The 14,219-nt window shown below is 45.1% G+C and overlaps 2 protein-coding genes across 9 annotated transcripts in view; one reads left to right on the forward strand and one right to left on the reverse strand.

Moving 5' to 3' along the window:
- Nucleotides 1–12,736, reverse strand: part of LOC106806808 (6-phosphofructo-2-kinase/fructose-2,6-bisphosphatase-like) — a 26,523-nt gene extending 13,787 nt beyond the window's left edge. For 2 of the 4 annotated variants that reach the window (XM_014808890.1, XM_014808894.1), the window contains exons 1-9: nt 9,205–9,387; nt 4,722–5,014; nt 4,056–4,190; nt 3,525–3,708; nt 3,138–3,211; nt 2,885–2,956; nt 1,553–1,699; nt 1,110–1,256; nt 712–799 (exon numbers count right to left, since the gene is read on the reverse strand). In XM_014808890.1, the coding sequence (XP_014664376.1) occupies nt 712–799; nt 1,110–1,256; nt 1,553–1,699; nt 2,885–2,956; nt 3,138–3,211; nt 3,525–3,708; nt 4,056–4,190; nt 4,722–5,014; nt 9,205–9,361 (1,297 nt within the window). In that variant the 5' untranslated portion in view covers nt 9,362–9,387. Of the gene's footprint in view, nt 1–711; nt 800–1,109; nt 1,257–1,552; nt 1,700–2,884; nt 2,957–3,137; nt 3,212–3,524; nt 3,709–4,055; nt 4,191–4,721; nt 5,015–9,204; nt 9,388–11,555; nt 11,775–12,650 lie in introns of those variants that run through there. The other 2 variants (XM_014808891.1, XM_014808892.1) reach the window with 2 other exon arrangements.
- LOC106806810 (cyclin-dependent kinase 20-like) overlaps nt 9,655–14,219 on the forward strand; it is an 8,707-nt gene continuing 4,142 nt past the window's right edge. The window contains exons 1-2 of one of the 5 annotated variants that reach the window (XM_014808902.1): nt 9,655–9,742; nt 12,862–13,100. The gene's annotated coding sequence lies outside the window, so the exon portion shown is untranslated. Of the gene's footprint in view, nt 9,743–12,861; nt 13,101–13,300; nt 13,320–14,219 lie in introns of those variants that run through there. The other 4 variants (XM_014808901.1, XM_014808904.1, XM_014808905.1 and 1 more) reach the window with 4 other exon arrangements.

The following is a 14,219-nucleotide window of genomic DNA, read 5'->3' on the forward strand; positions in this document are numbered from 1 at the left end:
TACTTATAGTACGTGTTAGTATGTGCTACTATCTTGTGTGTAAGCAAGCACGCTTACCAACACTAATATATACTCTGCCTGCTGTAGCCTCCCCTACTGACCCTGCTACCCTCCCACTCCCAACGAAGCCTACCACATCCTGGTAAAAATCACAAACTCTTAATATATAACCTTGGCCTAATAATGGGGCATGTACGGATTTGTTTTAGTTTGCTCCTTCCTATGTGGTATTTGTTTTCATTACGGTTTACACAAGAGTGAAGAATAAATACAAAAGAAGGGACAAAAATAGCACAGAACCGGATCGGAGCTGCCCATACTGCTACATAGATAGGCACGAGCTATTTTTATGAGCAGTTTCGCCCCCAATGCTTTCTGTGGTGAGATGCATTGAAAAACATAGAAGTATGTCAAGTTAAGAACCCACCACCACCCAGTTGTGAACATTAAACTGACACTCTGCCAATATTAAATTAAACTAGAGTGCAGGAGTCGTAAAATACTAGCAATAATGCCTCCGAATATTTTCTGACACCATATTCTTAGACGATTATTCATAAAGCTGTGATCTACGTATTCTCTCCTATGATCAATGCTACAACTCTACAACTGTGTAGTTCACAGATGTTTGTTAAAGTTAACGAAACCATAAGGTTCACGTGAAGTTCAGAACACGAATAGCATAAAGATTCCAGAACTCATCGACCTTACCGTAGTCTTTGTCGAGGAAATAAGCGAGCAAGCATCGGATTACGGCCTGGTGGCTAATGACCATGATGTTACCTTGCCTCTCCAGTTCCTATTTAATAAATTAATACAAATTATTCAAGAACAACGAAAACACGAGGCTAAAACCGAAATCAGTCTATTTCATAACACTATGCTCTCCCTCGAATTGTCTCTCCAGTTCATAATTAATAAATTAATACGAAGTATTATCTAATTTCACGATACAACGAAAACACGAAGCTAAAACACGGACTGAAATCGTCTACTTCATGACACTCCCCCCTCTCCCTCACAGAGACGTCAGTCTCATCACGCTCTGCCATAGCAGCTGGCACGTGCTGCCCCCTACACTGATGCGTGCTGCCCTCTATTGTACTCACCATTATCACCGGCTCGAGTCTAGCGACGAGGTCTTCGTAAGATTCGCCGCCGGGGTAGCGGTAGCGGAACTTGTTCTGATCCCTGAGCGCAAACTCCTGCGGAAACTTCTTCTCGATGTCCTGATATGTCATCTCCTCACAGACGCCCTGCAACGATGCAGATGCCGGGTGATGCAAGCCTCCCCCACCAGGTGGCGTGTAAGTATGCGATCACACACCACCAGGTGGCGTGTAAGTATGCGAGCATGCACGGGGGGGGGGATCACTTTAGCACATCGTGGTTTACGTGGTGATGCTTACCAAGCACGACCGAGAACCGTATCGTCACCCTACGCCTTGCTACTGACCCTCTGTCCCTCGACCCGTCTATAAACATGGCATCTGAGTAAGTCTCTCTCATGGACACACTGGTGACAGTGGTGACACTCTCATAGCCCTCTTACCGCGTCGATCTCGTTGAGAGCCTTCCAGCGCTCCTGCGTGCCTTCGATGGAGGCGCCAGTCTGGATCGTGCGCTTCATGTGACTCGTCCACACGCGCATGTGCGGCACGTTCTGCTCCTCAACGTACTTGGCCAGCGCCTGAGCGTACTGCAGACAACAACGAGGGTGTGTAAGCAAGCACGCAGATAGTAGCACATACTAACACGGATCTTATATGTACCTGTGTCTACAGCAAGCACGGAGATAGCTAGACACATATCTGACCACGTAACTATAAGGACCTGTGTGATACGCAACACGCAGATGTAGCCATCATAACACACGTACTATAAGTACTCTGTGTGTGAATGCAAGCCACGCAGATATGTAGCACATACTTAACACTACATAATGTATCTGGTTAAGCCAAGCACCGCACGATACGTAGCACCATTACAACACGGTACTATAATGTTACCTGTGATGTACGCAAGCAACGTAGATAGCTGTCACATGACTAACCACGACCTATAACTACCTGTGCGGTATAGCACAGCCACACACATATACCACCATCTAACACGTTACTATAGATAACCTGGTGTAAGTCAAGCACGCAGATTAGCAGCATCACTAACACCACTATAGCTACCTGCGTGTGATTAAGCTAAGCACGACAGATAGGTGCACCATACTAATATCAGGTATACTTATAAGATATCCTGGGTGCCTAACAGCACGCAGATAGTAGCACATACTAACACGTACTATAAGTACCTGTGTGTAAGCAAGCACGCAGATAGTAGCACATACTAACACGTACTATAAGTACCTGTGTGTAAGCAAGCACGCAGATTAGCACATACTAACACGTACTATAAGTACCTGTGTGTAAGCAAGCACGCAGATAGTAGCACATACTAACACGTACTATAAGTATCTAGATGGTAGCACATACTGACACGTACTATAAGTATCTAGATGGTAGCACATAGTGCATATGATGCATATGACGTACGTAGCAGGCAAGTACGTGGATAACGGTACGCACAACCAAGAACGACAATGATGGTGATGATACCAAGTACGTAAGCACGCATGTAGATACGCGCGCATGTAGATACGCGCGTATGACATACATAGATGCAGACGCTTCCCGCGATCGATGGCTATTTACCGATCCGCTCTCAACGTGCAGTCGGATCTAGCGCAATGTAGGGATTCTTTCGTTGCGCATCGCAATTTAATCTAACATGCCGTCGTAGGTCTTCTAGCGACAATATCCGCGCACGCTATTTCGTTCGTTCGTGAGCTGATTGGCATCGCCACGCGAGACTGTGAACTGCCACTAACCTGTTGGCCTCGCTCTGTGAGGTCAGAATCTCCGCCGATCTTGCCATCCATGTTGAAATCGCTCTCCCCGTGCTGTCAAAAGTCAACAGCGGACCGGCAATCAAGCTCACTCGCTTAGCCAGTTTGCATCATTTCTACCTCAGTTCCACATGTAAGAAATTTTGAAATCTAATCTATTTTCTAATCAAATTCAAGTTTGCTGTCGACTCTAAGCAAAGTGCGTAGCTCACAATACATATGACGTTGTACTCACTCGGGTCAGGTAGATTGTCCTCGGTGTGATATGAATGTTCATTAGATAATACACTATCTTAGCCATAATGTGATCTGTAAAACATGAGCACATAATCAAGTTAAATACATATATTTTAATATCAAGCAAAATCAAATCCCTATCAACAAAATTTCCTTATGACCTTTCGATAAACAGCAACAACTATGCCAACGCCAATGACACCGATGACAACAACAATGACACCAAAGACAACAACAATGACACCAATGACAACAACAATCGACAAAGACAACACCGACGACTACGTGACGTCGATGATGACAACAAACGACAATGAAGACGTAAGTGAACATAACATGAGAGCGCGCGCTCGTGGCGGTGGCGTCTCTCTCGCGGCGCACGCACCTGTAACCTTGTTAACGAGGAATTTCTCCCCGACGTCAAACAGCTTGATGAAGGAGTATGTGCTGTCGAGCTTCTCATCGATCGGCTCGTACGCGCGCTTGTAATGCTCGATCCGCTCACAGAAGTCCTTCACGACAAACTCAGGGTCGGCACCCTTGTAGTCCGGACTGTTGACCTTCACCTCCTGTGCAAGAGAAAACACGGATCGCGCTCGCGTGAGATGAAAGAGCGGGAGCCGTCCGCGACTGCGAGATTAATGGGGGTCGCAATGGGTTTTGCCACGATTTCGAACCGTCGGCATTGAAGAAATGCTCGGTGCGGTGTCTGTGTGAGGGGGAAATTCTAGCCAGTTTGCCTTAAACATGACTTCACACTTAGAAGGGGGAGGTGGGACGAAACTAGCAAAAAAACGCAGGTTTGCGTGGCGAAGCGACAAGACGAGTGTAAGAAGTGAGCAGCAAGCGGAACAATGAAGGCGGCTTTTTTGTGATGCGTAACCAACCGAGTACGGTGGCGTTGCTAGGGACTCACCATGATGTTGCTCTCGACGACGGCCGGATCGTTGCAGACGCTTTCCACGAACAGCACCTTGTAGCCGTACTTTACCGTTATGATGTTGTGAAGCATTTTCCGGCGCTCTCTGGTGGTGTTCGTGGCGTCGTAAATCTGTAGGGGAGGAACAACGCCGGTCGTGATGAACCACGAGCGATGACGTCAACTCAAAACTCTCAATACTCGTGCAATATATGTAGTCGATCGCAAGGCGCAATAATCCGGCTTCGAGTGTAGCTAGCAAAAGTTGTCATGAAGAAAGGAGTACAAGCAAGCGTATTGAGAGCTAGCCAACCAAGGTCGTGGGCATCAAGAGATCAAACTTCAAGATTGATACACGCACGCACACCCTTACATGCCACCTGCATCTCGGATATATGTTCTGTGTTCTCTCACCCCACCTTGCTTCACCATTCCACCCTCCACATGTTCCCATCCCATCCTCCAGGTAGCTCAACCCCACCCAGTCCCACGTTTCTTACTTCACCGTCCAATATCCCAGAGCTGCTCCCCCTTGCCCGCCACGCCTACTCACCCCGACCTCGCCCCACCCCGCCTACTCACCCAACCTCGCCCCGCCCCGCCTACTCGCCCCGCCCCGCCTACTCACCCCCACCCCGCCCTCGCCCCGCCCCGCCTACTCACCCCGACCTCGCCGTCGTCCTCCAGCCAATGGCACATGTCCTCGAGCGCCTCCACCGCCGCCTGGTTGCGGAGCGTCTGCGCCTCCTCGTTGTCAACGCTGAAGAAGTCGTTGCTCTGGTAACACGCGCTGACGCACGCCTTGCGGCGGTAGTCACCGACGTTGAACACCCGCGTGTTGACGCCGATCCAGTTGAGGTATCGCATCAGCTTCTTGGAGATGTAGGTCTTGCCGCGGGCGGGCAGGCCGACCATGACGATGACGTGCGGAGTGCGCACAAGCTGCGGAGAGTTGCCTGCAACGCAACGATGACGACGTTAAAATCGCGGGGTTTGCAATGACGACGATATTGAAATTGAGTGGGTTTATTGCAAAGACGACGTTGAAATTGCGTGGGTTTACCACGCCGACGCAGGCCGCAAAAACGCAGGTTGTGGGACTGTGGCATTTCGTCGTGAACAGCGGACGTGCGCAGTTGTTTTAATCAATCAATAGTTTTATGTAGGAGCGTGAAAATGCAGAAACAGCTAGAACGTATGTACATTCATATGTACATGCACGCACTTATATTATAGTGTATATAAACATATATATATATATATATATACCTCCCTAAACAGCTGAAGACAGTATAGCTTCATTCACACGTATATAAGACGATGTCTTCATTGTCCTGCCATTATTCACAGCTCAAGATCGTTTCAAGGTTATACAGAATTGCATCAATTTTTTAAATCCGGTAGCTTTACTGTACTTATCGACCTAATAAACCAAACACTGTACGGCACTGCCACATTCAGCGCATCTAATCTCATTATATATCCTGTACTGTTCAAGTGTAATAATGAAAGACAGCCTGCCACAATAAGGAGGCACCGACACAGCTAGGGCGTTTAGATATTGTAACGGCCAACATACGCATAATATCAGGGATGTTACCAGCATATTTTACTGTGTTCTTGGCCTGGACGATCACTGACCTTGTAGTCGACATAGAATGGAGCTAAAAATAACTATACAGGTAAGAAACGAGCACGACAAGCTATCATTAATCAATTGCAGCAGCCAAGTGTTTTAGAATGGACTAAAAAGAGCCGGCAGCTCCACATTGCCACCTTTCGGAAAGCGAAACCAAAACCGGATGGGTTTATTTCTGTGTGTCGTGGAAAGGCTCTCCACGGCACACAGAAATAAACCCATCAGGTTTTGGTAAACTGCCTCAAGACCAACTGTGGCCTGACCTTAAAAAAACCTGCACAGAGATCAGGTGATGTGCTGACAGGAGTGACAACTCTTAGCACTTATTGAACATTTGGCACAAAGCCAAAAAATACGCTCCAACAGGATATCACTATTGCTGACGTTTACAAATTACACGGCTCTTACTTCAGACTCTTACTTCACGCAATAAAGATATTCAATCACCAGTGTACAATTACAAGTTTCGATTAGGAAGTGTCATTATCTAGCCATATTTTGATGGCGTGTGGTAACGACTGTGTATACATATTAATTATCAAGAGTAGATAATAACAATCTTGTATTGTAGATTGTTATTATCTACTCTTGATATTATACTGACCACGGCAACGCGTGCATGCAGGCACTGCACACTCAGCTAGCTGTCTAGACGGAATATTTGTCCCTGCTCAAGGTTGCAATTTTATTGAATTTCTGTGACATTTGCATGCAGCACCTCAAAATGTCAAAGGACAGCTCCGTTGAAAGGGTAGCTCTCAGTTGAAAATAAACAAGCTTTTAATAACTCATTTTAAATCGTAATCATAACCGTAATCATAATCCTATAACGCTACACCTATGAACGCTTTCAACCTTTTTAATTAATACTTTCTAATAACCTGTGAACATGGAACATGTGTACTGTGCGATCAGTATGACTGCAGAAATATGCTCATAATAATATGAGATTACCAAACTCAAACTCAAACTCAAACTTTTTTTTATCCACGATAGCTAATTTGCAGAGATTTTTTTGTCACGCATCACATTTCAGCATTGCAATTCAGGGCACAGACCGAAAAGTGAGAGATCGAAATAGGCTGTTGCAAGACCCCCAGCATACTGTACAAAACCAGCATAACTTCACGCTCCAGAGTCCAAGAGCAAAAATCGAAACAAAGTCTAAAAACAAAGCGCCTTCAGACATAACCGGATCTCCAGTTTATATATCCCAGCAACTTGCATCTAAAATGTTCGGGAAAGTTACAATTATCTGCAAACTTTTATGCAATTCTACCTTCACATTTTTGCCTAATCATAGATGAGCTAATATATGATCATTAGGCATATTATACTTATAGATCAAGAGCTCCAATACCCATCCCGCTGGAGTTTTCTCTTCTTTACTCAGGCTTGTCCGTTATTTTTTTGAATTGAGCATGATGGGGCCAGGGTTCATGGACACTTTATAAATATAAATAGCACCTCCACGACCATCCGCAAGACTTCATGTGGGAACCATTAATGCATGGCAACTCGAAATTTAGAGTTAGTTAAGGGGAGCTCATAAAAAAAACAAGAAGCATAAGGGGGAAAACTATAGTGGTGAGGTTACGGATCCATACGTGAACCTCTCTCATGCCAAAGTTCTGTTCCGCATCTCACTACTAATACAGCCACCTCCGCAAATCACGCCCACATACAGCGGTCAGGATAATATTTGCATCCGTCAGCTATCCTACATGATATCATCGCTCATTACTTGGAATTTACGAATAGTAAGTGCCGAACCTTACACCCACGGCCACCTACACAATTTATGCAATCACACAATCAAGATAAGGTTTATGTCCGGCAGCTACCCATGACATAGCCTGATCAGTATTAGTCATTAGACACGGAAGATTATATAATTATATATATACTACCACGCACTAGAATGTGAGAACTGAGAGACAAACTACACATGCATACATATATTGTCCTATAGACCTACACACCCACTGCACTTCAAAGCAGCACAGACATTCATGAGTTAAACAAAGGACACACATATATCTTACTGTTATTGTAGAAGCCCAGTAACTAGCTCCAACAGATACAATCATGTGTACATGTACGTTAGTCTCGCAGCCTAGTCAACCTATCTATTATACCTACTGAATCCCCATGAACGCATGCAGTTATTAACTTATTACCAAAAAGATTAATACAATCAGTTTTTTTTCTACTCAATTTCATTATATAATAACACGCTAACAGTAACAGGGTAAAGCCACGACCAGACTGGCAGATTATTGACCCTAACGTCATTCTTGTCTTCACCACAGGCTGTAGTCAGACTAATGAACTCCTGTCTGCACTGCAACACGCGTGCAGACTTTCCCCGATGCGGAAAACGATCGACCCAGCTATGAAACACCGTCTGGCAGCGTGTTTTGCCAATGGACATTGCAAATTTTGTGAAAAGTGGCATGTCATTACGCTGGAGGTGCAAGACAGATTTCTATGCACGCCAGTACAGGGAGAATTAATTGCCTTAGGCTCGGAGCTTATTTGATCAATAGTTGCGAGGCTATTGTCTTTATTATCCGACAAGCCAGATGTCGCCCGAGGCAGGAACGGCTGTTACGACAGAGAAGAATCAGCTAGTCTGACACTAAGGATGAAAGCTAAATTATCATACTAAATACTGAATACTAAATATTATTGTCTTTATATTATATGTGTAGACAGACTTGCCAAGAAGATGCTCGCTGCCAGCTGTTGTAATATATGTAATGATTCAACATTCCTGCAGATGCTATATAGCATTAAATTCTTTCAAAAGCACGTAAACGGTCAAACACTCCTTTTTCCTGTAGACAATCGTGGATAGGAACCAGCGGGAGGACAATATCGTCGGTGATAAATCAGTTAAGGCCTTCAAAACAAGCCTAAACTGCGACTAAACAGGCAGCCCTCCCTCGACTCCCGCCGACGCCACGCCAGAATTGGTTACTGTCGAGAGCACATAGACCGTTTGATATTGATCTTGATAGGATACACCAATGTGCTCTCTCAACTTTTTGTAACCAAGCGTTGAAGCGGCGTACGTACTTTTAAAAACTAAAAGCGTAATTATGTTTACATTGTTTGCAGGGGCGTAGCTAGGGTGAAATGGATGCACGTACAAACACAGGCGAGGGGTCTGGGAGTGGGGGGTCCTGACCCAGAAATTTTTGAGAACGTAGACCGCGGGAGAAGGTATTTGAGGCACTTTTGAGTAAATGTACAGCCTTCATTCCGACTACAACAATTATCTTTTTAGTAGTACTATTCTCTTCATGAGCAACAAGATGTGATCACTAAAGATCGCGACTCTTTCTCTCTCTCGCTCTCTCTAAAATAAATAAAAAAAGTTTGCTGAAATGTGTACGCAACTGCGTATCTGCGTTATGGTATTGGTAGCTAAACCGAAAAAATCGACTTTAACGCGGATACATGTTCCAATCTCTCTCATTTAATTAAACCAGATATAGTTACCTAGAAAACCTCCACATTCGGTAATCTTCCTGACGCGTGTGAACCGAAACTTGTCGCCGACCACGTTCGTCCTGCTTGTCTCCTGCGACGGCACGTAACACGCTTCTCCGACAATCGGCTGCGCGTACATGCAATCCTTCTGCAGTTCCGGTTTCATTTTCGAACCCTTTGTTTATAATGTCTGCGACTTTTTGCGACCCGCACGCAACAATTATACGTCTACCAGGTTACGAGAGAAAACAATACCGACGCTCCAGCATGTATTTCACGGGATAACGTCGTATGGTGACGCCGTGTGGCACGTGTGCGGTACATGCACGGGAACAGATGAAGAACCCCACGCACTTCTCACGTGTCCCGGCTCAATCGATAACCGCAGACGAGTCAACAACGAACCAGAAATTCTATCGCAACACGCAGAAATCCTGCGCTACGAAGGCGGCGCATAAACGGAACGCGAAGCCGGATTCACGGAACTTCCACCGGCGCTCAGACGATGAGTGTGTGTGCGGCCGTAACGTTGCGCAAGACGTAAGGGGTAAGTACACGAGAGTAGTTCCTCCCTCGCCACGCCGTAGGTTGTTACTATGCTTTGCCTTTTGCTGAGCACTCGTAGTGTCGGCTGAATGACTGCTAGGCGGCGAGTGATCGGAACATAACGTTGTAAACCCGATAGAACTCGTCGATCGAATGCGGGAGAAGTAGGTCGCTGCGCCATTCATCGACCCGTGTGATTGCATAACAGCGCCATCTATCGGGAGCAGATGCCGTGCCAAGTTAATCGATACAGATAAGATTCCCAGAATCTCTTCATCAAGTTAGTCACACGATGATGATTTTGGACGAGTTGATTTTGTCGTAATTTCGGTGTAGTGGTTCAGTGCACTGCCAGACGAACTATGGATTTTTCAACAGTCATGAGGAATAGGAATCTAGAATAACATTGGCTGCATGGCTATGTGAAAACCTCGACTATGTTTACTAGTCGACCACTCTTTTACTTGAAATCAAATGTAGTAGTAGTAGAACTCCAAAATGGGAAATTATCAGGCAGAACAAGTCCGATTAAACCCACATTTCTTTTAGTAAAACGTGGAGTAGCAACTATATATGCACAATCTCCGTTCCGCATTCATTGGAATCCCCTCCACCCTTCATGCACTCACACCAGCCAGACTTCCTGGAAGCTAGCTGCATCTCGCCCAGACGCTGACAAAACGCACGTACGCACACAGCGTAATGATAACATCCTTTCAGCTGAACAAACAATAAAATGTTTTTTCCTAAAACTTCAATCCCAAATAACTACAATAACATGAAGACGATGCAGGCGATGTGCAGTGACACTGAAGCCATAAAAGAGACAACAATGTTCAAGATGCTAGTGCTGTGCTGCTGTATCATAGTCTGACAGTGTTACGTACATGTACTCCACTCCGGTCTGAGAACGTACACTTTTCTTGCTTGGCCCACAGTTCAGGAATTCTGGCGGACAGCGTGTGCTAAAAATAGTGTGCGTACGTGCACATATGAGTGTGCAGCTACACGGTTGTCTAGAGAAGAAGAGCATTAAGTTTCTTTTATAGCAGTCATGAGGTGGGGGGCGGTCGAGTGCCGGACATATACAGACCTCTAGTCGTGGGCGGTGCCACTCATGGCCACTCACCATCTACACACACATTCCTGGTTATATTTGTTGTAAAACAAGCTGTTGCTTTCCCACATTAGGCCAAAACAAAATATAGGTGTGGTTACGGTTTCCCGACCGACCCTATTTATTCCCAGCTACCCTAAACATTTTATTGTAAATTTTCTTTAAAGTAAAAAAAAAATTTAAAAATTTAAAAATTTAAAATTTAAAAAAATATGAATTGCAGTTCCTGCTTCAAAAGGCACAACGCACATCCTTCGGACATGGTTCGTAAATAAAATATTTCAAGGAAATAAAATGTTTTCCTACCTACCTACCCTATTTTTTTCGGCATGTAACGGTAACCACACATATATTTTGTTTTGGCCTTACTGTTTATATTTGTTACAGTATTAATATAAAACAAGCTTTGCTTGCCCTCAGAGACAGAACTTCTAGTATAGTTTACACTATTTTACTACCACTGAGAATTCAAGTAGTTACAAATATATTATTATAAGATGCTATCTAATCCACTACACTATATACATTAGCACTGCAGCCATGCAGTATGTCTAGCAAGCCATACTATTAAGGGTAACATCAAAGCAGCGTTAAAAAAACTAAACACTTTCCTACTAACGATTCTACGAAACCACATATAATAGCTGACAAGCAAGCGAACCTGTACACAACTACGGCCCGTGCCTGTCCAGCCTACCTCGTATGATAGTACTGAAGGTCCTGAGATGGTACGAGCGAAGGATCGACGTGTCCTTGTGCAGCTTGCACGACGACTGAACGCCGCTACTGAACACACTGTCGCCGTCCTCCGATTCATCACTCATCGCGATCGTCTATCAACTGATAGCTCGGCTAATGTAAAAACGGTGTTTGACTGCAAGTGTGCAATGGTAGCGTGCATGCAGTGGAGATGCACCTGTGCCATAAAATTTTCATCGGTTAAATGCATTAGTATAGCTGATAGGGTCTATGTCTCCCTGGGTACTGCCGGAACGTACCCTGGGTACGGTCCGGTATACCGGAACGTACCCTGGTAACTATCTGATATGGTTAGGGTTAGGGTTAGGAAGTAGGCTTAGGCGACTCCCTAGACTCGTTAGTGGAGTAGGCGAGGTACGGTCCGGCATATTAGATAGTACCACTACCAGGGTACGTTCCGGTATACCGGACCGTACCCAGGGTATGTTCTGGCAGTACCCAGGGAGACATAGACCCTGGCAGCATTAGTAATATAGTATACCATCATCAGACATAACTTCTCTACATCCAACAAAAATTATTATTGTATGCTCTGTTGATACAAACGCTTGTGGCCTTAGTAATTGTATGGACCATGCACTATGTTTGCACCACCTATTATAAAATAATTCTCTTTTACAATTAACCTTGTATCGTATGCACAACTGGAATAGGCCTACAGACTGCAGTAAAGACCACAGTACATTTCGATGACTTTCCCATGACCTTGCCATAAACGAACGTATTTATCTTCTATTTCCCAATGTTTTTGCTGTGCTTGATAAGGCAGAAGTGGTAAAAAGGATATGCATCATGTGTAACAATGAAATTTACATGGAATGTGTCATTACCAGTGGGCCAGTGCTAGTGGGATCGATCGAGACATTAGAGCAAGTCAATGACTGAATGAGATAATGGATAGGCCTACACTGTACACATTCACATTGATGAACCCGGCTGTGACCGCTAATAAATTCCTCCCTTGGCCTAATATATGCCCTAGTATCATTACTCATTCTACCTTGGAAGACTACAACTATATTCCTAATCTTACGTATTAAGAATTTTCGTTCTTTGACAGTAAACATAAATGATAAACAACAGTCAATTGAATCAGAGCTCTGATCGAATCCATTGCCATTGGCAACCACTATATTCCGAAAGGTGTCGCCTTTGCAGCTGAATTTGCGTTAACGTTGCTAGACTGGTAACGCTGTCACTTTACTGCGTAGATAGAATGCGACTTTCAATCATTATCTGTGCAGGAGGGAAGAGACACCCGTCTAACGTCAACCGGTGGTGGTCAATGAACAGCTTATAAACAGAGGACGACTAAACTAAAGGTTCAGTCCTGATAATGATATTATATACGCATTCTTCACCGGAAATCATTCGCTCGCAACTTGTCGCCAACATCTCGATTTATAAAGTGAGTTTGTCAATACTAGCGACTGATGTAGCTCTTTAGACGACCGCGTTTTAATGTGGAAATGTTGCAAAAACGGTATGATAATCTGACGTGACATCTATTTGTTACATTGTGATCATTTTTTACATGTGTTACAAAATGATACAAAATTCCTCATTCTTGATTGATAGATCACGTTGTGATACATAAGAATACAGTGCACATTCATTTCATTCAGACATTCTGCAAGCATAATCAACCAAGCATAATCAACTATTGACTGACATTAATATTACCATAATTATGCGTGTTAGGGTACACTGTTAGTGTTGCTGAAGGGGTCGTTGTCGTGTCAGGTACTACAGATATGTACCCGAGGTACGTATATGTATACACACGTGTACCAGACCTGTATCTTGTACCCAGATATGTACCCTGTGTTTATATAAACGTACAGGTCTGCCCCTAAGATGGAGATCGAATGAAGACGGTCATGGAGGAGTAGGGGGCAGGAGGAGGAGGAGGAGGAGGAGGGGAGAAGGTGATGGAGTAGGGGGAGGAGGAGGAGGGGAGAAGGTGATGGAGTAGGGGAAGGAGGAGGAGGAGGAGCGGAGAAAGTGATGGAGATCGAATGAAGAAGGTCATGGAGGAGGAGTAGGGGCAGGAGGAGGAGGAGGAGCAGATAAGGTGATGGAGATCGAATGAAGGTCATGGAGGAGGAGGAGGAGGAGGAGGGGAGAAGGTGATGGAGTAGGGGAAGGAGGAGGAGGAGGAGCGGAGAAAGTGATGGAGATCGAATGAAGAAGGTCATGGAGGAGGAGTAGGGGCAGGAGGAGGAGGAGGAGCAGATAAGGTGATGGAGATCGAATGAAGGTCATGGAGGAGGAGGAGGAGGAGGAGGGGAGAAGGTGATGGAGTAGGGGGAGGAGGAGGAGGAGGAGCAGAGAAGGTGATGGAGATCGAATGAAGAAGGTCATGGAGGAGGAGGAGGAGGAGGAGGGGAGAAGGTGATGGAGTAGGGGGAGGAGGAGGAGGAGGAGCAGAGAAGGTGATGGAGATCGAATGAAGAAGGTCATGGAGGAGGAGGAGGAGAGAAAGAGATGGAGGGGGGGGAGAAGGAGGAGGAGGAGGAGGGGAGAAGGTGATGGAGTAGGGGGAGGAGGAGGAGGAGGAGCAGAGAAGGTGATGGAGATCGAATGAAGAAGGTCATGGAGG

Source organism: Priapulus caudatus, unplaced genomic scaffold (assembly GCF_000485595.1).
Source record: "Priapulus caudatus unplaced genomic scaffold, Priapulus_caudatus-5.0.1 Scaffold180, whole genome shotgun sequence".
Taxonomy (NCBI): domain Eukaryota; kingdom Metazoa; phylum Priapulida; class Priapulimorpha; order Priapulimorphida; family Priapulidae; genus Priapulus; species Priapulus caudatus.